This window comes from Cololabis saira, chromosome 14 (assembly GCF_033807715.1).
Source record: "Cololabis saira isolate AMF1-May2022 chromosome 14, fColSai1.1, whole genome shotgun sequence".
Lineage (NCBI taxonomy): Eukaryota > Metazoa > Chordata > Actinopteri > Beloniformes > Belonidae > Cololabis > Cololabis saira.
Genome location: NC_084600.1, coordinates 13,692,147 through 13,716,077, shown reverse-complemented (window position 1 = coordinate 13,716,077; position 23,931 = coordinate 13,692,147). Strand labels below are relative to the sequence as shown.

Below are 23,931 nucleotides of genomic sequence, written 5' to 3'. Positions count from 1 at the left end.
TCCTCGATATTTCGACTTTTTTCAAGTGCATGATGAAAAAAAAATCTTCCTCCTCTAAATATTATTTTTATTTTTATCCTGCCTGGCCCTAATACTCTTCCGTACAATAAGGGTCTTGGATGCAGGATGCTCACGTGGTGAAGGCGTCGTTCTGCTTGGCCCCGAGGTAATAGGAGTACAGGTTGAACATGCCGATCATGAACGCCAGGAACACCAGCAGAAAGATGACCATGAACTTCAGGATGTCCTTGACCGTCCTCCCCAAGGAAATCTGGAGCGGGCCGAGGCTCTCGTTGGCGGGGAGGATGTAGGCGATGCGGGAGAAGCTCAGCACCACGGCGACGGCGTACAGACCCTCCGACACCAGCTGGGGGTCCGACGGCACCCAGTAAATACGAGCTGCAGAGCAGAGACTCCATCAGTCGGCATACTTGGATGGACGGGTGACGGAAGGACCTTCATCATTTGGGTTTTTTATTTGACTTCGGCCTTTGTTTTAATGAACAAATTAAGAAAGTTGTCCAGTCGTGTTTTTACCAGCTGAAGTTGATTTCCAAAATCAAATCTTTTTTATCTCCTGATAATCTCCACAAAGTTGTCCCTGCTTTTATTCTGTCTCGCATGGATTATTGTAACGTCCTTTACACCGGTATTTCTCAATCATCACTCCACCGCCTTCAGTTGGTACAAAACCCCGCTGCTCGTCTGATCACTGCCTCAAGAACATTTGAACATCATCACTCCAATTCTGTCGTCCCTTCACTGGCTTCCTGTTCAATATCGCATTGATTTTAAAATTTTATTGCTGACTTTCAAGGCCCTAAATAACCAAACCCTTAGTTATTTTAAAGAACTTTTGACCCCCTACCTGCCAGGGCCTCCCTCAGATCAGCAGGTGCCTCTGATCATTCCCAACTCTTTACCTGCTGAGATCAGCTCAGCTAAATCCCCCACTGCTTTTAAATCTTTACTATAAACATTCCTTTTTAGAAAAGCTTTTATTGTGGTGTGAATATTGCTATTATTTTAGACTTTGTTATTGCTGTCTTGTGTTTTTATCCATTATGCTCTGTATTTTTATCTTGATGTATTTTATTGCTCTTGGGAAGCACTTTGATTTGATTTGAATATTTTATTTCGAACATGCATGTTAAAAAAGAGTACAAAAAAGTAAAAAAACAGAATACATACATATACATATATATATATATATATATATATATATATATATATATATATATATATATATATGCATATATGCATGTACAGTACTTGGACAGACCTCACGGATCCACCAACAGGCTCAAAACGGAGTAGAATTGAAGTAAACACTTATCGAGTCCTAACCTTGAATCTTACATACATTCTTACATATAACAAGACGAGTTTCAATAAGCTTACTTATAAAACACCCATCCCTACTTTAATAACTGTTCAATACAGTGATATAATACTCAATTATATGTATATATAAATATAGTCAAAATCAAACAAATCAAGGCAAACAAAACAAAACAAAACAAACGCCCAGCATTTAGTTGTGCTACTATGTATGTATGTAATAATAGTATTACATTATCATTACTTTATTATAATACTACAATATAATAGAGAACCATAGACAGCAATGGTATAACAATATACTTGAATAACTATATAAGAGTAGATATGCTGTATATACACTGGTTCATATATTTACCTCCAATTATATACATAAAAATTACTATAAATCTATATATCGACATATCTACATATAACTATAAATCAAGTCATCAATCAAGTCACTTTGTAACTTTGTTAAGAAAGGTGCTATATAAATAAAGTGTATTATTATTATTACATTATTCAGCGTGCACGGCGGTGAAGCGGCGCTCACCCTGAGTGAAGTAGTGAACCTCTGCGGGCAGCTTGGCCAGGCTCTTGCAGTGCTTGTACACGTACGCCTGGGCCAAGTCGGCGTGTCGCACGGCGGAGAAACGGCAGCTGAAGGAAGCGAGGAAGATGGCCAGCATCCCGAAGTCCAGGAAGTTCCAGGGCTCCACCAGGTACTCGCCCGGGCCCTGGCTCCAGATCTCCTTCACCTCGGCCCAAATCATTCCTGCAGCAGCACATCAGGCTGATTTACTTCAGATTTTTAGGCAAGGCAAGTTTATTTGTACAGCACAATTCAACACAAGGTAATTCAAAGTGCTTTACATCAACATTAAAACCGGCAAGACACAATTAAAACATAAATAAATGAATGAAATAAGATCATGAGAAAAGAGGTAAAATAATAAAAAGCACAAGTTGTTAAAAAGTAAGGGCAGTAGAGTACAGCAGGTACACATCTTATTCTTAAAAGGCCAAGAATTATGTTACAAAGACCGGGTCAAATACAGTATTACAAAGTAATCCGTGCCGGTTCGTGTGGTGAATCAGACCAATTTGACAATTCTACGTCACAATGCCTGTATTCAGGGCTTATCCATAACTTTGCATGGTTTTCAAAAAGTATTTAATTTAAGAGTATGTTTAAATAACAAATAAAATTAAATAAAATTATAATAAAAGAGGTAAAATAATAAAAAGCACAAGTTGTTAAAAGTAAGGGCAGTAGAGTACAGCAGGTAAGTATTTAATTTAGGAGTACGCTTCAGTAAACAGTAATGTTTTTAGGCCTGATTTAAAGGATCTACAGTTGGAGCAGACCTCAGGTCTACAGGAAGTTTGTTCCACCGGTGAGGAGCAGAATAACTGAACGCTGCCTCACCTTGCTTGGTTCTGGTTCTTGGGAACCACAACAAACCAGATCCAGATGAACCTCAGGGGTCTGGGAGCTTCATAGGAACTAACAGATCAACCATGTATTTTGGTCCAAGACTATTCAGGTCTTTGTAGACCAGCAGTAAGATTTAAACTCTATCCTTTGACTCACTGGAAGCCAGTGTAGTGATTTCATGACCGGTGTAATGTGGTCCAGTTTCCTGGTGTTTGTAAGGACTCCGGCGTTCTGGATCAGCTGCAGCTGCCTGATAGATTTCTTGTTAAGGCCTGTAAAGATGCCATTGCAATAATCCAACCTACTGAAAATGAAAATTTTTGTCATTTTATTCCCCGTGGTGGTCCTCCTCTCCTACCTACCCATCACCCAGGAGATGATGAGGATCTCCATCCAGGTGAGGGGCGTGGTGATCTTGCGGTGGAGCAGCAGAGGGTCCCGGACGTGCAGCGGGCTTCCAGGGTTCAGGTGGTGGGTCATGTTGGGCAGCAGGGTGGTGCCGGCGAAGCGGTCGGCGGCGTTCAGGATGAGCAGGCCCAGGAAGATGGTGAAGGACGAGGCGTGGGCCACGAACTTCATGAAGGGGCTGCGCATCACCTTCCCCACCTGAGACGGACACGGAGAGTGAGAGGCGTCCAGGGAGACGGAGACGTCACGCTGCAGGCCGCGGCTCCCGTACCCGGCTGCACGGAGCCACCCAGTAGGCCACGGCCAGACCCGGCAGCCCCATGGCCACGGCCAGCACCACCAGCAGCTTGACGCCGGTGGTTTGTTGCCTCAGGCCGGGCAGGTTCTCGTACCAGATGCTGAGCAGCTGCTGCTGGCAGTTGGGATGAGCCACGAACTGCAGGAGACACGAGGGAGGAGAGAGTTTAGTCCTACTGAGGCCACGTTTACACATAGCCGGGTATTTACAAAAACGGATATTTCCCCCTCTACGATTTGAAAAATATAATTTACACGAACCCGCATAAATACGCTGTTAAGATGCTATGAGCAGCCAAACCTGCAGGGGGCAGTGTAACGAGAAGATAAAGTCATGCTAGTCCAGGGGTCGGCAACCCGCGGCTCTAGAGCCGCATGCAGTTCTTTAGCGCCGCCCTAGTGGCTCCCTGGAGCTTTTTCAAAAATGTTTGACCTCTTTTTCTTCTCTTTCTTCTTTTCCCTTTTTTCTTTTTTTTCTCCTTTTTTTCTTCTTTCATTACTTTTTGTCTTTTTTTCCTTTTTCCTTTCCTTTTTATTCTCGACATTTTTTCTCGAGATTGTACTTCAACATTAATCTCGACATTTCGACCTTTTTCTCGAAATTTTGACTTTTTTCTCAACATTTCAACTTTTTTCACGAAATCTCTACTATTTCCTCGACATTTTGACTTTTTTCTCAACATTTCGACTTTTTTTTCGAGGTGCATAATGAAAAAAAAAAATCTTCCCCCAGTTATAACTAATACAGATACATGCAGCATGTGTTGTCTTCATTCTAAGGCTTATACAAGACTTTTCATTTTTTGCGGCTCCAGACATATTTGTTTTTGTGTTTTTGGTCCAATATGGCTCTTTCAACATTTTGGGTTGCCGACCCCTGTGCTAGTCAATCAGAATCCTGGAAAAAAACATCAACAAATGACACGACTAACTTCCAGTTACTTCCAAGATGAAGCGTGAGTCTTTCGTTTGGAGTGACAGAAAAGTGGAGTTACTTTTAAGTGAGACGTTAGAATATTAAACAAGTAAAATACAAGAAAATATTGACGGTGGCCAAACAAATTGTAAACACAGGTCTCACACATGACGCTGGTGACGTTTCTGTCTCATAATGTGACGTTCTGAAGCCTAAATGTCAGTTTCTCTCTGTTTACAAGCAAACGTGAAGACGGAGTTTTTAAAAATCTCCACCTTGACCAAAGTTTTCAGAAATGATCGTTTTTGGTGGCTTTGAGCTTCGTTTTCGTGTAAATGAACGGCCAAAACGCAGGAAAACACCACCGTTTTTGCTCCGTGTAAACGGGGCCTGAGAAGAAAGAACCTGCAGAAATATTCAGCTGAACTGCCAGAGGGCCGAGACTTTGTGAAGATGATCAGAACACATAATTGACCATTTATCAGCCTTCTGATTGGTCAGTCAGGGACCAAACATCCGCGTCAGAATATCCGGTTGGAGAAAACAGCCGTCTCTCTTGTTCACATCGATGGAAAAACGTAGTTTTTACTGACTTTTATCGAGATCTAAATCACTGGATTATTTTTTTAAACCTTATATTAGTAAAAAGGAATAATTGTAGTGTGTTTTTATCCCCAAACTGGCAGAAATCCGACCCGTACTTCCAAAACAAAGTCTGCTCGGCAGCAGCTTACACCACGAAAGCCTTTTATTTACTTATCTTAAAATGGTTAAGCGGTGTGTTTGGGGAACTGGTAAGAGAGAGAATCACAGGAATACATTTCATCCCAAAACCAACCGAAAATTACGGAAAATGTCTTGCTTTGAATGAATGTGGACGACCGAACCTTCCACCGTGCTATCAGCTAAACTAATCAAAAAATCTAATTTTTGCCGAAAACCTCAGTTTTTTTTAAACTCACTACACCTTAAGTTTTCCAATTTTATTCATACCTAGTTGCTGTTGATCTTTGGTACAATAATTAAAAATAAAGTGATGTAAAACCCGTTTGTTCAATGGACGGGAGAGATGTCCCACCAAGTTTTACGTGAGTTTTTTATCATCTTTTGTCAATAACAAACCTAATTCCTAAAAGAAGGTGCAGTAATGAATTTCATTTTATTCACGGATTTAATCAAAACATATATCCTGAGCATGTGGACGTCTCGCGTTTTAGTGTCTTGTCGTGATATTCAGTTTCTGATGGGGCCCACATCTTCCTCTTATAGCTCACAGACACGACATGAACGGTCCGCTGAGCTCGGTTGGCTCTGTTTGGACCGGGATGGACTGATCAGCGGTTTACCCAGTTACAGGGCTCAGCTGGAGCCTGTCCCTGGGGTCAAAGGTCAAAAAGCAGAAGCGCATCCTGGACAGTTGGTCGGTCAAGAATGATCTTTCACTCTCACATGCAGGTTTGGGAGGAAGCCAGAGTACCCAGAGAAAAAAACACCAGGGGCCTCATGTACTAAGAGTGCGTGGATTTCAACGTGAATCCGTGCGTGGAATTAACAAGACCGCAACAATTCATTTGCAGGTTTTAGATGTTTCCCTGCTTCATTGCACCATGATACAAGTGACTGTGTCATCAACAGAACTATCCAGACTTTGATGACAAGCTGGTGACGATGATTAATTAGAATCAGGTGTGTTAAAGCAGGGAAACATCTAAAACATGCAGGACACCGGCCCTTCTGGGATTCAGTTTGACACCTACATGGTGTTCTTTGCTTTGCGTTGCGTTCGGTGAAGAGTTGTGGTTTTATTATGATCGTACGGGTTTGTGAATGTTGGGCAGCGTTAGTGCATCATTACACTCTGCTTTTCTTGTTTGTATTTTAAGAACCGACACCAGAATTTTTGGTGGATGAAAAACGGCTCCTCGTTCTGCTTTATTGTCATGCATATTATAATGTAACGGATTAAGACCAATGTACACGTTTATTGAGTCATACACATTATGGATGTCCGCGATCACCTCTCTCATAAGTATAACAATGTGAACAAAATACATTTATATTTAAAACATAAAAGAAAAAGAAATAAAGACAATTTGTGCCGACGGGATTATTGAGGTGCAAACGTGAGAAATAAAGAGCAAAATTGCTGTAACTCGGAGTGTTTCATCCGCAGGAGGAGAGACCGGTCTAGATCCCATGCCAAAAAGTGATTGCCTGCCAGAATCTGATTTCTCCCCTGAAAATGGGTCTTTTTACCTGCCAAATATTGATTGAAGGCCAAATACAGTTAATGAAAGGTTGTTTCTGCCTAAATATGACTTGATCTCATTCTTGAGTTTCATAATCTGAAATCTGACGGTTTAGCGCTCTCGCTCAGCGGGCTGCTGTGCGCGCTCCCGCGGCCACAAATCAGAAGAAATCAGATTCTGGCAGGCAATCACTTTTTGGCACAACTACGGTTTTTGCTTCAAAATTAATTTTAATGTATTTCTGTCCAGACACAGTTATGGGATGTTTAGGGTCTGGCTTTTATCTCCAGTAGGCCTAGTCCTCCCATACGGTCGTCATGACGACAGACAGATGTCCGACCTGTAGCAGCTCCAGCTGAAGCATCACGTTGGTCTGAACCAGAGCAGCTGGTCCAGTTCAGGACAGAGATCCAGAAGATCCTCTTGGTACCTGAACCAGCTGATGGTCCAGTCTTAGTCCTGGACCAGCAGATGCGTTTGGTGCCTGAGGACTCGCTCCTGATCCTGCCATCAGCAGGTTCCTCTAACGGAGCCAAAGCTCCATCAGGATTTGCAGGTTCCATCGTTGAGCTCCTGCCTTTAGTTGTTTGTTCAGATCATGTGGTTGATTGTGAGATTGTTGCAGCTCCACTCTTGTGTAATTTATCTGGTGATGTGGGGACTGTCATGTCCTTCACGTGGTCGTGAATTTATTGTTGACGTTACGTTTCCTCATATTCTGCACTTCACTGCATCACCAGCAGTGGCGATTTTGGTCTGTAAATTTTGGTGGGGCCATGCTGGAAAATCTTATGCAATCAGTATCAAGTGAGAGAAGGGACCACAGCACCTTTGACCACAAAATTGAAGCTGAATAATGCCATCATCACACAAACAGTGCCAATCTAACGACATATATTATCATATCAATAGCGCTACCAAATGGGCACTGTTCAAGAGCTCATATCAAATACTCAAGATCGAAACAGCAACGTGACAACAATAAAAACACAATGCACAAGCACGACCGTGCACGAGCATGGCGTGTACGGCGCACATGCAATACACAGCAATTAATAAAGCCACCACAGAGAGTATACCACAGCCAAACAGCCATTTCAGCACCACAGACAGGTAAACAGCTCCATCACGTGAGGTTGTGTCCCCCCCACACCCACACCCACACATGTATCACCAGTTGCGCATTACACAAAGTCCACTATAATTCAAAGAATATAAGTACATGGTCAGTTCCACTATAAAAATCTGTTAGACTCACCGGAACTCACAAGGAAAGCAGTAGAGCGCCTTTTTTGACGAGCTCCCGGTTAACCAGAGTTTCCTTTGAACCATTCCTTATTAAATGTCCTGGTTTTGTCTTTTCCGGCTTGACAAATGGTTAAATCATCCGGTCGATGTGGTCCCAAACGTTTTATTTCCAACTTCTGCTCAATTGATAAAGTGCTAAATCGCACACTCACCAAATAATCAACTTCATTCAAATAGAAAGAATGAAACGTCACCTATCAATCAAAGTACGTAGCCGGCGTAAGGCGCGCGTCGCCGCGTAACCTACGGCGTAGGTTACGTAACCCTCGGCGTAGGCTCTGCGTTGGTGTAACGCAGAACCATAAATCAGCCTTTATTCTGGCGCGGTTTGAAAAAGACAAGCGAGTGATTATGTACATTCACTGAGTGAATATTATGAAAGTAAAATATATATTTCTCGCTAGAAATAGTTTTTTTTTTATTCAGTCCGCAAATGACGGCGAAAAGCATTCTGGGAAATTCTGGGAACAGCCAATCACAGAGTGAGCTGTTTGACCGCCGTCTGCTTCAATTCAGAGCAGCCAATGAGAGGCGCTCTGGGGCCCTGAGCTCGCGGCCCCACTGTCCAAGCTAGTGTGTGCGCTGTACACGCGCACGCGTGCGCAGCAGTTCACCAGTAACAACATTACAGGCAGAGGGGCCAGCTCCGCTGAGCCCCACCGAGCGGAAACAGCGGAGGCTGGATCAGGCAGGGCGAACTATTTACACACAGTTACACTACAAAAAGTGTCAGCAGATCAAATTAAGTTGCATCAAATGAAAACTGCGGACATTTCATTGGAGACAAATGTATTATGAACTTATGTTTAATGACACATAATCTTCCCCTGCGCAGCTGCGCACTCTGGTGGGGCCGTGCCCCACCGGCCCCTAATGCAAAGACGCCACTGATCACCAGTGAGTGTCGCCAACGGACAAAACCTCAGAAAAGTGCGTACAACAGCCTTGATGTGTGAGTGAAGGACCGCAGCTTTCTACGTTCACGTCATTCTTTGTACATCCGACCGTGAGCGTTGAAAGTGGCGTACGCACGTTTTTTGTGCGCCGCACTCTTAGTACATAAGGCCCCAGGTTTTTAGATGCCAGCGTTGTTCAAAAACACACATTTATGTATAAAGCACATTTTAAAAAGACCTTGGCGTCTCTTAAAGACAAAAAAGACCTGTGAGGCATCACAGATATAAAAAAAAAAAAAAAGCGGTGAAACTAAAGCAACAAAACATTTGTAAAAAATGCCTTTGAATAAAACTGTGTTTCAAGCCGAGTTGCATTTCAATGGACGAGAGGCAGCCGAACACGCCGGGGCATCTGGGTAATTAATCACTTTTATGTCCCGCGGCTGCACCGGCGCTGCGTCCGCTCAGCGCCAGCCATGAGCTCGGGACAGCTGGAGGTAAACAGTCGATATATCTGAGTTAACGGGGAGGTATGTTCGCCTGGAAGGTCACGGAAACACAGAGGTGCAAATCCATTAAGCAGCTTTCAAAGAAAACAATAAAACCTCGTACTCGGTGCTAAAACTTAAAACGCTATTTTAAATGTTGAAGAATCTGCTAAATCAGTGGTTCCCAACCTTTTTTCAATGGAGCCCCCCCTACTTGTGTCTAAGACTAGCCGGGCCCCCCGACCCGTACGTACTAGCAGCACCAAAAGAGTAAAGTTATTCATTACAAACCTTTAATTGAAAAAATGAACATTAATTATGTTTTTGTGATACATTTCTCTTTGGTTTACCCTGTATACATATGACTTTGTCTTTCTCACCTTCATTTTGTGTCACCAATGTATAAAATACGCACAGAAAATAATTGCAAGGACATAAAATAATTTCTGAAAAATGTCTCTTTTAATATGAGCGCAAACATTTTTAACATTTTTCCTTTAACAACCTGTCGGAGTAGTAGTATGATTAAATGTTGAATAATGATATAATAATAAGTTATTAAGTTTTTATCCTGCTAAATAACTTAGACATATATTTTGGTCATTAAAATACTATGTGGGTTTATACACATGAACTGGGATAGGCTCCAGCAGACCCCCGTGACCCTGCAAAGGATAAAGCGGGTATAGATGATGGATGGATGGATGGATGGGTTTATACAGACTTGGATTACAGTATTCCATTAGGTGCGTTATTATTTTTTATTTATTTAACATGCGCAAATATAATTTTTACAACTGCATATCCTCAAAGCAGACAAAGTTTTGCGCCCCCCCCAGAGATCTCAGGCGCCCCGGACCCCAGGTTGGGAGACACTGTACTAAATGATCATAAACTCTGGCAGAATCAGACATTTCTGGTTGGGAGTAATCCCTCCACACGAGCGGTTCGTGTGGTTCCTCCAGCAGTTCCAGAGCACTCTGACCTTTTTCAGCTCGTACTTGATGGCGAGCTTGAGGCGGGTGAGGGAGGGCCGGCCCGGGAGCTCAAAGCTGTCCTCGCAGGCCGTTTCTCCGTTCAGTATGGCCTCCACCTCCTCGGTGCTGCGGCACAGGTCCAGCAGACCCACCACGTAGTCCTTACACTGGTACGACAGGCGGCTGTAGTCGTTCTGCAGGACAAACGTGCAGCCGTGAGTGGAGAAAACAAGGTTTAATGCTGAAGCGAGATGACGCCACCTCGTCCTCTCGCTTTTAGAATCACAATTTTAGAGTTAAATCAGCAGAGATCCTCTTTATTACTGACACCGTCCTTGGAAATGCTCTTATGGGACATTCAGTTACATTCAAATAGAGAAAAGTGCGCTTAGTGAGACATTCATGTGTGTGTATGTGTGTGTGTGTGTGTGTGTGTGTGTGTGTGTGTGTGTGTGTGTGTGTGTGTGTGTGTGTGTGTGTTTCCAGCACTCTGGGGCTCTGCGCCCTGCCATAATTATGGCTATTATATGCTATGACAACAATGTCAATGGCCCCCGTCTCTGCTTCATCTCTAGAAAGTCATAAAAAGTTCATGTGTTTACTGTCATCTGGTTGGCATCGGCGCGCCAGAAGCATTACGGTACACTCGACTAATGGGCCGGTTTGTGTTGCAGCAACAGAAAGTTGAATTGTTTCCTTAATCCGACCGATATCAAAGTTTTAACAGCCGTATTTACACCTTAGCAGGGCTGCAGTCGAACCGGACTGAAGCTCTTGAGATCAAGCTTTTAGAGCCAGATAGTGCGAGTTATTCTGGCATGAATACCAACTAGTGATGTGTGGATCAATACTGAAATATCGATACTTCCTCTAAAATTGATTCTCTAATGAAAATATCGATACTTTTGATACTTCAGTCATTTGTGGTAATGTATATCATTAACAGGAATACAGTGGAAAGTAACTAACCTATTCAGATTTTGTCTAAATGACACGCTGCTGGTAGGAACTACTTTTTATTTTTTTTTATTTTACTTAGGATCTTTTTTTTAGTGATGGAAACACCTTTTTCAACACTTTCTGTTGTAACAGCTCGGCCGTGTCGTGGATGAGTCTGCTACCTTTGCATACTTATACTATATAATATATATATTATATAATATATTATATAATTATACTTCTGACATTAAAATAAATGGATAAATAAGTGACTCTGATGTCTTGTATTCTTAAACTATCTAAAATACACCAATTTTTTTAGATTTACCGGCCACATTAGGTGTATTTGCACAATGTATTGGTATTGAATCGGTATCGTCGATACCAGCCTGAATTTTACTCGATATCGGATCGGAAAGGAAATCAGTGGTATCAAACATCACTATTGATTTAGTAATTGTACCGGAAGAACCTGAAAGTGCGTCTGTGAGTCAAACGCTCCTCACTCGATAATCTATGGATTGTTTCCAATAGTTTGATTTAGATGTTCATGTAACCGGACTGAATGACAAAAAGTGCAAAGTGACCGGTGTGTTGTGGACCTTGAACTCCTTCTCGATGTCGGCCAGCATGGCCAGCTCGCTGCTGAGCTCCAGCGCCGCCAGGACCGGGTCCTCGCTGGACAGGGACAGGTAGGCGGGGCTGGCCAGCCCCCTGTAGGCGTTGATCCTGGAGCGCGAGTGGCTGAAGGAGTCGAACTGCTGCTGGTAGTTGCAGGAGTCGCAGCCGCAGAAGTAGTCGTGGGGGGGGTCGATGCGGGCCCCTTTACTCAGGAGGGTGTGGACTATCTCGTACTCCTGGCAGTGGGCCGCCAGGATCAGGGGGGTCACGTCGTGAGAGAACCTGCCGGGATGTGCACACAACACCAGTGTTACCGTTACTAGTTGCTTCATTAAAAAGTAACTCAGTTAGTAACTCAGTTACTTAGACCAAAAAATAATGCGTTACTATGAAAAGTAACTTTTTAGTTACTTTAAATAAAAACATGCTCCCATTTCATGCCCCTCTAGCCTTCATTTCAGCAGGTACTGTATGGATTTGCATTGTGCATCGTGTTCTGTATTCTAAACAGTCTCCCTGCTTCTTCACTTCCTGTATCAATAACGTTGGTTGCTTAGCAACAAGCTGAGAACGGCCAATGAGCTTCAGCAGCAGCTGAAGAACGGGAGCCTTTGATGAATCGTTCATTACAATCTCAAATATAACCAATGGTGGCATGTCGGTTTATAAGAATCTTTTTGCCCAGAAGAAAAAAGAGCGACAACAACGACCCATAACTATTTTCTTCTCTCGGAAAAACACACCTGCACCGCGGCTTTAGGAGAAAAAGACGCTACAGAGTCGGGATACAGTGGCCGTGAGAAGAGCAGTGGAATACGTGCGAGGCGGTGCTGATCTCCACAATTTGAAGCCTTCTATAATAATTGTAAAAAGAATTTCACTTATCACGGGTTCTTTTTGGAACATAACCCCTCCGAAAAACCAGGGATTGCTGTAATGACGAAACTCGCCTTCTCTTGGCTCGCCATGACCGCTCATGTTTTTGAAAGCACACACACTACAATTCCTCTGGTCTCCGCGTGTGGGGAAAAAAAGCTTCACTGTAGCCAGAAATAACGGAGTATTAGTTACCGCAAAACTAACGGCGTTACTGTAACTCGTTACTAAATAACGCGTTAGTCCCAACACTGACAGCGTCAAGTCAAAGCCCTGGTTTCACCTGGGTTTCAAACTAGTGCAGGATCCTCAAGAGGACCTGGGTCACATGACATGACTAGTCACATGACCATGAGGGACCTGCACCAGAAGCCCCTGAAAATGAAAGAGTGCAGTTAAAATAAAGTTATTTTTCTTCTACTTCTGTTTTATTTCCAGCTGATTTGCTTGACTTCCTGTTTTATTTTGAAAGTATTATTCCTCATGTGTGAGTCTGTGTTTGACTTCCTCTGTTGGTTCCCGTGGTCCTCATTGTCAACTTTTAATCTCAGTTCCTAACAACTAAATTCAGAAAAAAACAACAACAACGAAAGTAGCACCCATTGTTTACTTGTTTCCTCTCCTCTTTCTCCTTTAGCAGCGTTGGTTTCTGTCTCTTTTATGCTGCTGACGCATTTGGTCACGTGACCCGCTGGTTTATGAAGACTGGTTTTGAACAAACGTCTTTCCTTGCAATGGAACTGAGATGGTTGCAGTTCCTCCTCTGACCACTAGAGGCTCCAAAGGCGAGTTAATCTCCATTAACCTCGGTGTTAAAATGTCCAACTTTAGAGCAGAAAATAAACATGTTTACAGCCTGGTTCAAAAAACGTTTTGGTCTCAATCGATTGGTTTCACAGCCATGACAACTGGGGGGAAGTTTATATCAAGCAATATACTGTATCTCTTTTAATTTGATTGATTGACAGTTGGCCCAGCCAGTCGCTAGCCGTTATCTATAATCCTCACGTTACCACACTTTGTAAAGTTACCACTTGTTCCTATAAACCAGCGTCAGTCAGTTTTATTTTCACCGTCGAGTCGACATTTTAGGTGTCGTATCCCGCTGGAAACGTCTCACGGCACCTCTGCAGATATCAGTGGTAGTAGTAGTAGTAGTAGTAGTAGTAGTAGTAGTAGTAGTAGTAGTAGTAGTAGTACCAAAGCTAACTTTGATTGACATGTAGTGGGCCGTTCCAGCTGACTTGCTGAGCACAGAGTTGGAAGTTCCTGTCTGGCACTAATGGAAACGCACCTATTCCCCCTTCTTTTGCTTCTCTGCACGTCATCGTTTATTTCAATATCCTGCCTTGGCTGCACTTCAGGTTTAGCTTGTGTTTATATAGAGAGGCTGTTCATCACCCCGCCGCCTCCTGCTCGCCAGCATTTGGCTCCAAGACACCAGGCCTTTGTTGTGACAGCGTTCGTTCATCGTAATGAACTCTCCCAGGATGCTACACTGCAAAAAAATAGTTCCCAGACGCTCAAGTTTCTGATGATTCCAGATCCTGAGGTCACGAAATGAGCAGGTTTAGATGTTGTGGCTGATTACCAGTAAGTACAGTTGAGCTCATAGGACTAGATGGTACAATCCCTTAGATCAATCAGCACTTGGTAGTGAGTGGGTGGGGGGGTAAGGGTAAAGGGGTAAAGGGGGTAAACGCTTCATTGGGGTCTTCAGGTGGGCACCCCCCTTCACCGGTGTTTCGTTGATCAGCCCACGACACCTCAGGAGGGCTCAACGGCAACACCTGGCGTCCCAGGTGTGCCCCCCTCTGCTTTTACCCCTAGGGACATTTTGCAGCCCAGGTGGGGTCCTTTCTCTTGATCCATATCCATCTGCTGCTTCGTTCGGCAGCCTCTGATAGCAATTTGACGGCTCGTCGGAAGGCCTGCCCTCGCACTCCCATTCCCTTCAGAAGCTTGGTTGTGGACGTGGCAACGAAGCCTCTACACCCGACCTCAACCGGAAGCACCCGGGCACGCCAGCCGTGTTGCTCTGCCTCAGCTGCTATGTCCGCATACTTCAGTCGTTTGCGCTCATATGCTTCACCAACTGCTGCCTCCCATGGTACAGTTAGCTCAACAATGAACACAGCCTTCTGGGAGGTTGACCACAAGACCAGGTCCGGCCTGAGGCTAGTTGTAATGATCTCAGGCGGGAAGATGAGTTTCTGGTCTAGGTCAACCTGCATCCTCCAGTCCCGGGCCGAGTCCAACAGGGTTTTCTCCAATCTTGCAGGTGGTTTTGCTGGGAGTTGTCCTGCTCTTACAAACAGGGTGGTGTTTGAGCGTCTAGGCATTGGGGGAGGGAGGGCATTGTTGGTGGTCCTCCTTCCTTCCAGAATGATGGCCAGTTGTCTTAGGACCTGGTTGTGTCTCCAGGTGTAGCGGCCTTGGGACAAACTGGTTTTGCAGCCGGTGAGGATGTGACTCAGTGTTGCAGGGGTTTGACAGAGTGCACAAGAAGGATCTTCTCCAAACCATTGGTTTAGATTCTTGGGTGTGGGAAGAACATCGTAGGTGGCTTTGATGATGAAGCTAATTTGGCTTCCTTCCATTTCCCAAAGATCCTTCCATGTGAGCTTACGATGCTCCAGGTTTTCCCAGCAAGTCCACTGTCCCTGTTTGGACTGTGCCACTGCTGTCGCGCATCTCTTTGCCTCCTCTTGTTGCCGAATCTGAGCAACCACCAGCTTTCTCCTCTGGGTTGAAGTTGCCTTGTGCCATGTGGGTCGGCCTGTCCCAAGTCCAAACCCACCTCTTCCATGCTGCACCTGTCCCACAATGTCTCCATGCCTGAGAGCAGATTTAGCTTGCTCAACAGCCTCCGATGGGATCCATTTCCTCCCAGTTGCCAGTCTGGGAGCAGCCGCTTGGATCACTTCATCTTGAGACTCAGTCAAGGTCATGTTCAGCCTCACCTTGGTGCATTTAAACTCCTCTGTGAGGCTAGAGATGGGCAGTTCCAGAGCACCATGTCCATACAAGCCAATGTTGCTGAGGCAACGCGGGAGGCCAAGCCACTTCTTGATGTAAGAACTGACTGTTCTCTCCAGCTTCTCGATTTTGGTCATGGGGATCTCGTACACTGTTAGAGGCCACATCAGGCGGGGGAGCAATCCAAACTGCAGGCACCACAGTTTCAACTTGCCAGGAAGCAAGGTCTTGTCTATGCTGACAAGGCCTTTTATGGTTTCTTCCCTCAGCTGATCACTCTGGTCTGAATCTTTGAGACGTGCGTTGTACAATCGCCCTAGACTCTTGACTGGCAGTTCTGACACCAACGGGATTGGTGTATCCTCGATGTGGAACCTCTGGTCTGTGAGTTTCCCCTTGACGATGGATATGCTTCTGGATTTGCTTGGTTTGAACTTCATCCGTGCCCATGTAATGTTGGCATGAAGCTTTCCTAGCAGATGTTTGGTGCATGCAATGGTTGAGGTCAAGGTGGTCATGTCATCCATGTAGGCGCGAATGGGTGGTAGACGCTGACCACACTTCAGACGTTCTCCACCCACAACCCATTTGGAAGCCCGAATGATCACTTCCATTGCCATGGTGAAGGCTAGTGGGGAGATGGTACATCCCGCCATTATTCCCACTTCCACAGATTGCCATGATGTTGTGTACTCTGTTGTTTTGACACAGAATTGCAGGTCTCGGAAGTAGTTTCTCACCAGGTTTGTGATGGTATTTGGGATGTGAAAGAAGTTGAAGGCTGTCCAGATGAGAGAATGAGGGACGGATCCAAAAGCGTTGGCCAGGTCTAGAAATAAGACGTGCAGGTCTCTTCCTTCCCTTTTGGCAGATTGGATTTGGTGCCATATCATGCTTGTATGCTCCAAGCACCCTGAGAAACCAGGAATTCCAGCTTTCTGCACGGATGTATCAATCAAGTTGTTTTGCTTCAGGTATGTCGTCATCCTTTTAGCAACGATGCTAAAGAAGACCTTCCCTTCAACGTTCAACAGGTTGATCTGCCGGAATTGATCGATGTTCAAGGCATCCTTCTCCTTGGGGATTACCACTCCCCCAGCTCTTCGCCATGCTTTTGGGATGGTTTGCTTTGTCCACATCACCTTCATTTGCCTCCACAGAAAGCGTAAGATGTTTGGGGAGTTTTTATACAGCCGATACGGAACTCCATTTGGTCCTGGCGCAGAAGCTGCCCTTGCCTTCCTCACGGTTTCCTGAACCTCGCTCCACCTTGGAGGACTGTCATCCAGCTGGTGTTCTGGTTGAGGAATTGGTGGCATGTCTGATGGTATCTCCCTCTGTTCATATCTTTGGCTGTCTGTGTGAGTGGTTTTCAGGTGGTCTTCCAACTCCCTCTTTGGCACCTTAAGTGACCCGCTCTTTTCCTTTGTGAAAAGTCCTTTCACAAATCTGAAGGGGTCCTTGTAGAACGATGTTCTCGCCCTTTCCTTCCTCTTGCGTCGAGTCCTGAGGTTTTCAGCTCTCCGCAGTCTTCCCAAACGTTCCTTCAGGTCTGATTGCAGGAGGTCAATGCCCACTCTTTCCTCCAGTGAGGCTTTCTTCCATTGTTTCCTCAATTCCCTTCTCTCTTTGACCAGGCGTTCGATTTCTTTCTGCCTTCTGGACTTGGGAGGGGTTGTTGGTGGCATATCCTTTTTCCCTGTCTCTTTTGTTCCAAATCTTTCTGCTCCATAGGAGTAGATCAGATCTCCCATTCTCTCCAGTTTCTTCTCCACTGTTCCTTTGAGTCCGTCCAGGATCTTGATCAGGTCTGCATCAATTGTTGCCCACTCTTTTTTGTTGCTGGACTTTGGCCACTTCACGTGAGGTCTGTGGCCTTGCATGTTCTTCTCCACAGCAGGTTGCAAGTGGCTTGGTTCCAAGTTCTCTGATGATGTGCTTGAATTGCTTTCAGCCTCTGGGGTACTGATACTCGGTGGACTGTGGGTTAAATCCTGCCACTGAGCTTCACTCGCCTGACTTGACCTTTCTCTCAGAAAATAATGATCAATGCGAGTTCCTGGCCTCATCTTCTTCAAGCACTTCATCCGCCCTTGATGTATTTTTAGGCCTCTGATGGATGTTACTCTGGACCAGCCACAGCTACATACTTGGAGCTTTTGTCCAGCTGATGTTGCTTGTTCTGTGCCGATTATCTGGTTCGTCGTCGTGTTCATTCCAGGGTCAGTTACCGGGTTGTCAGCCGATGAGTCATCTTCCGCCCCCGCTCTCGCAGACTCTAGGGGTGTTTTTCTCTTTGGACTTTTCGTAGCAATGAGGGGTGGCCTTTGTCTACTTGTCAAGCGACGGAGCCTGCCATCATGGATAGCTAGTCCATGACAGCCCCGTTGGGGTCTTTTCCTCCTGTCAGCTGTCTTTCCAAGCCGTCACATGGTCTTTCCCTAGTTGTCAGCTGCCCTTTCACAGCAGTCACTGGATTTCTCCAAATTATCAGTTGAGCTCATAGGACTAGATGGTACAATCCCTTAGATCAATCAGCACTTGGTAGTGAGTGGGTGGGGGGGTAAGGGTAAAGGGGTAAAGGGGGTAAATGCTGCATCAGGATTTAACCTTTTAAGAAGTTGGTTAATTCCGATTTTTAAGTCCTCTAAAGTTTAAATTCTGGCCACAACTTCCTGTTTGGATTTGCATTTTCATCAATATGGATATTTTCTTTGTTTCTTTGTGACTTGCATCATCTCAGCAGTAAATAAAGCTCAAAATGAAGACATCACATTATATTTCTTTGTTTGGTAAACAAGATATTATAGTACGATTGTTGGAATTTGCAGTTATATTGAAGATGTTAAGCGGCACATGAGGAAGACGCCAGGATGTTCGTATCTCTGAAAGTCACGGAGGGATTTGAGCATTTATGGCCTTCAGGTTGTAAAAGTCTTACCTCGTCCCGTCTTCGTCATAAGCGTAGAAGTCATCCAGCATGTCCGCCTGAGCGGGACTCGCCGTCAGACGGTGGGCGTCCCTGAAGGAAGGGTGGCTGAGCAGGGCCTCCGTGATGCGGACGTAACCTTTACCTGGAACACACAGTATCACAGCATCATAGCATCACAGCGTGCCGTTGCAGCTCTCACTTCCTCTGGCGGGACTCAACAGTTCTATGCTCGTGTTAAATGTGCACTTCTCAAGCTTTTCAACCTAAAACCTGGGGGGGACACAGGTGGGCAGAGAGAACTCCAGGTAGGCCTTTAGGACGGAAAGCAGGCGTGCCGCCTTAAAGGGGACCTATTATGGCATCTAATACCTATTTTAAACAGGCCTTGAATGTCTTAAAAACAAGCTTTTGATTGTTTTTGCTAAATAAATTAGAAATTCAGCCTCTGAGCCATGTCTTTATCTTCCCATTCTCTAACCTCATTATCTATGTGGGATTCTGAGTGGGCGGGGCGGGGCTATGATAATGAGGCTCTGTGCTGATTGGCTGCCTGAATGACGCGATACACCGCTACGAAAAAATGGCGGAAGCTCCGGCCGGCAGAGTTAGTTGTGGGCGTGGTTTCACGCATCGGAGGTCAACCTATGTAAATCGCATTCTCGTTACGTAACGACGGGAGCAGAATCTGAACGGCTCGTAGATCCACATCACACTGGACGGCTCATCCAGGCGGCTGTACAGACACTGCAGAATTTGGTTGCTTTCCTCCTTCTCTGAGTTGGCAGGCTGAGGGGAGACCACTTTATATATGTTAAAGCAAGAAAAAACGTGTTTTTCATAATAGGTCCCCTTTAAGAGAAGAGTCAGTGATGCTAGAGAGCATGAAGATTCAGGAGGAACAGAAAAGGGTCGTGTGGCGAGTCCAGATTTATTATATATATATATATATATATATATATATATATAGATTTAATTTCCATTAGAACATAAACATGTTGAAACTGAGACATTTTGCTATTTTAATGGAAAATATATCCTCATTTTGAATCTGATGGCAACAAGACATCTAAAAAAATGTTTAAAGCTGGAAAAGTAAAAAAAAAAATTTAAAAACAACTGAAGGTGAATTCCACGTGTGATTAGGTTGTATGTCAGTAACATGAGGGGATATAAAAAGGTAAAAAGAGAGAGATTCAACAGTTGGTGACAAACTCAATTTAAAGAAAGTGTTCCTTAATTTAAGATTTCAAAGACTTTGAAAGTCCCAACAGCTGCAATCCTGCATCAAACAAGAAGGAGGGAATAATCCTCCTGAAAACGGCACCAGCAGGTCGTTAGAAGAAGATAGGTACTGTAGCCGGTAGCATCACCCTGCTCTGACTCTGAGATGTGTTGCTGACATTAAATTCAAAGTGGGCCAGAAATGTCCAAATGTGTCCGTTTCAATGTCTGAAGAACTTCCTCGTCTTTTGTCAGGAATAAAACGGGTCTAAGATTTGTTTATTTACACGTGTAGTTATAGGTGCTGCTGATCATCACCCCTTGATGAATTGATCAGTAGAGGCCGCTTTAAAACAGTTGTGACTGTTCTGTTAACACAAAGCCAAGTGGCAAAGACATATGCAGTCACAGTAGGGTTAGTGATTTTGGGGTTGATTTGCAGCCCAGGATCCTCGGGACAGCTAAAGCTAAAGTTTATGCAACATGTCGGTGACACCAGCAAATCTACTTCAAATTAAAGAAGTTAAATAAATAAAGGATCCTGAATGGCCGAATCAAAGTTCCTCCCCGTTGCAATCTTGGACCTTCACCTTAACTGAATACGTACACAGTAACTGAATACGTACACAGTATCTCCAGTTGGACTAAAATGTGTTCAGCACACTGGTTGTAACGATTTACGTGCAATATATTATCTTATTTACATGTTAAGGTTACACATCTTTATGTTTACCACATAAAAACACTTTTTATCCTTTATATCACCACTACTTCTGTCATGTCTGTTTTCTCATTTGTGCATTTGCTTCTAATTAAAGTTTTTTTGTCCACCAAAACAAAAAAAAAAAAGAAATCTTGGACCTTGAGTAGGCCTAGGACGATAATCAATTAATCGCACGATAAATGAAAATGGACTCGATAATGTTTCCGGCCTCGATAAATGGCCATATGCACGCATATTTGTTTTCTCCGTCTCCGGCCTCCAAACACACTGGATGACAAGAGGGCTCACTCTGTGCATCGGTCTTAGCACCTGGGCGCGTTTGTTCCTTAGCGGAAAAAAATTAACGGAGTGAACCATCTTGTCAATCATTCAGACTCTTTGTATCTGTGGGGGGAGTTGAACTGGGGTTGAACTGAGGGAATCCTTGTTAGTTTATTTTCCTCCGCTTAGTAATATGCTTAAATTCAGCGGGTTGTCTCGTCTGATCTGAGGTCGTAGGCGAAAAAAAAAGGAGAGCGCGGGTGGAGAGGAGAGGGGCGGTGGCGGCCCGAAGGCCGGCCGTCTCTCTCCCTCAAGCCTCGACAATGGTCTTGACAATGTCGACAATAATATCGTTTATCGTCAATAATTTGTGGGACAATATATCGTCCAGCAAAATTTGTTATCGTCCCAGGCCTAACCTTGAGAGTTGTTGTAAATGAGATCAAAGTTGTTAAAAGAATGAAGCAAAGTTCCTTCACAGAGATGTGAGACTGATGAAGTCAGACAGCAAACAAGATAGACAGACAGACGGACGGACGGACGGACGGACGGACTGTCATGGTCAGTCCTCCGCTCAGACCTGCCTTCAGTACTTTTCCACTCCCCTCTCTCGTGCTCACCCCATCTTCCAGCCACGCCCATCTCGTCACTCACTCCAGTCACCTGCTCTCCCAGCTGCAGCTCCTCAGCAATCAAGAAGCTAAATAAACTCCACTCTCCTCTTTGCCCACTGCCAGATTGTCTCTTTGCCATGCAAGACTGTCCAGCGTTCTCTGCCCTGACCTCCTCGTCGACCCTGCCTGTTCCTGGACTCTGCCTTGTCTCCTGCTCTCCGGTGCCTGACCTTGTCCTCCGAACCTGACACTGATTCCTGCCTGATCCTGGTCCTGCATTCCTGCCTGCTCTTGGGAAATAAAGTGAACCAGACTACCACTTTGTGCTCTGTGTGCTGCTTTTGGGTTCTCTGCCGGCCGTAACAGATAGACAGACAGACGGACGGAGGTCTCACTGATGGCCAGCAGCAGCGCGTCCCCCACCCTGGCCAGGTCGGCCCTCCCCAGCAGCAGCTCCGTCACCTCCAGGTGCTCGTTGGACACGGCCAGCTGCAGGGCGTTCTGGCCCATGTAGTCCACGGCGTTGACGTTCAGGCTGGGCACGTACAGCAGCATGCGCCGCACCTCCGGGATGTTGCCGTACTCCGCCGCCTCCAGGAAGTGCTGCTCCACCTCGGACAGGCTGACCGGGGGGGCAGAGAACATGTAGGCCGGCCCGCGCAGCGGCTGGCGCCGCTTGGCAGCGCTGAGGCGGGCCAGGAGCTGCCTCTCCGAGTTGCTGTGGCTGCCAGAGTCCGAGCATATAAACACACATTTATTTCACATTAAACAACTGGAATCCTGCTTACGCTCCAACAACACCGGGACAAACCCCGGCGACCCACGCGGCCCTCAAAGAGTTACACGATGACATTTTAACCCAGATAAACCTCTACTTGAGCAATATGTGGAAACTATATTACTAGAAACTACAAAAGTTGCATTTACAAGTGAATAAGTGCAGAAATAAAAGATCAACGTTGTTTGCTGGCCTTCCTGCAGATTTGTCTCATATTGAAACTGTATGGCCTCTAATGAAGAAGAAACACGTATAAAGCCCCCCCTGGGACAAAACCGTAAACTCAGAAAGGATATTAACTTTAATTCATCTTGCAGAATTTCAACCGTTGGTGTCCTAAAATACCAAATTAGTTCATTAATATTCACAAATAAACTGGTTCCCAGAACTATTATTTATTTACCATCCAGACTGAGGTGTAGTATAAATAACTGAATCAAATGCAGGGGTTAGTGGTTATATCCTGAACTTTTCAGCCTGTCATCATCTCCACACCTCAACCTCCTCATTCAACATCTGCTCTCTGACCGATTCACCTGATTCAAGATGAAAAGGCCCAAAACAATTACTGCCCATCCAGAAGTAATAACCTAAACGCTTGAATGTGAGGAATTTCTGCAAGATAAACCTTCAATAAGTAAATAAGTTCATGAAGGGGTCTAGATTCTTTTAAACTATAGTTTGAACTGTGAATTTCAGATTCAGATTCAGATTCAGACGACTTTATTAATCCCTGTGGCCTGTGGGAGGTTCCGTCGGGGAAATTGACATCTCCATCTCACTCACTCAGCACTGTCATATACAAATCAAACACCCCAAAAACCAGACACCCATATAAAGATCAAAAGATGAAAAATAAAAATGTGGATCATTTAAAGTTTTTTCTAGAATCCCACAAACATTTTTGTGGAATATCTGGATGTTCAGTCATAAATGGACGTGTTAACTTTAACTCAAACCCTTAATTACACAGAATGAACTGTAATTGTTATAATAGCTCAAACATAAACTCCAACATTCCTGCAGATTTGTCTCATATTGAAACTTTATGGGCCCTAATGAAGAGGAAACACATATAAAAACAACCCTGGGACAAAACTTTGGACTCAGAAAGGATGAACATTAATTCATCTTGCAGAATTTCAACCGTTGGTGTCCTAAGATACCAAATTAGTTCATTAATATTAAAAATAAGGTGGTTCTTGGAACTATTATTTATTTACCATCCAGACTGATGTCTAGTGATGCAGGAGTTTAAGTGGGAATATCCTGAACTTTTTCATCCTTGGAGTGACTCAATAGACTGGTCATCCCATCATCTCCACATCTGAACCTCCACATTCGACATCTGCTCTCGGACCCATTCATCTGATTAATAATAAGTTCATGATGCCATCCAGATACTTTTAAACTATAGTTTGGACTGTGAACTTGGATCATTTAAAGTTTTTTCTAGAATCCCACAAACATTTTTGTGGAATATCTGGATGTTCAGTCATAAATTGACGTGTTAACTTTAACTCAAACCCTTAATTACACAGAAGTAATTGTTATAATAGCTCAAACATAAACTCCAACATTTCTGCAGATTTGTCTCATATTGAAACTGTATGGCCTCTAATGAAGAGGAAACACATATAAAAACAACCCTGTGACAAAAACGTTAACTCTAATTCATCTTGGAGA

General features: G+C 44.4%; 1 protein-coding gene across 3 annotated transcripts in view; it reads right to left on the bottom strand.

The window, feature by feature from the left end:
• The window catches only part of trpc6a (transient receptor potential cation channel, subfamily C, member 6a), a 34,257-nt gene that overhangs the window by 8,693 nt on the left and 1,633 nt on the right, over positions 1-23,931 (bottom strand). For all 3 annotated transcript variants that reach the window (XR_009784063.1, XM_061739779.1, XM_061739780.1), the window contains exons 2-9: positions 21,863-22,191; positions 18,657-18,789; positions 11,842-12,142; positions 10,309-10,494; positions 3,441-3,605; positions 3,124-3,367; positions 1,877-2,098; positions 135-399 (exon numbers count right to left, since the gene is read on the bottom strand). Coding sequence is in view for 2 of the 3 variants with exons in the window: in XM_061739779.1 (XP_061595763.1) it covers positions 135-399; positions 1,877-2,098; positions 3,124-3,367; positions 3,441-3,605; positions 10,309-10,494; positions 11,842-12,142; positions 18,657-18,789; positions 21,863-22,191 (1,845 nt within the window). In the remaining variant the exon portion in view is untranslated. The remainder of the gene's footprint in view (positions 1-134; positions 400-1,876; positions 2,099-3,123; positions 3,368-3,440; positions 3,606-10,308; positions 10,495-11,841; positions 12,143-18,656; positions 18,790-21,862; positions 22,192-23,931) is intronic.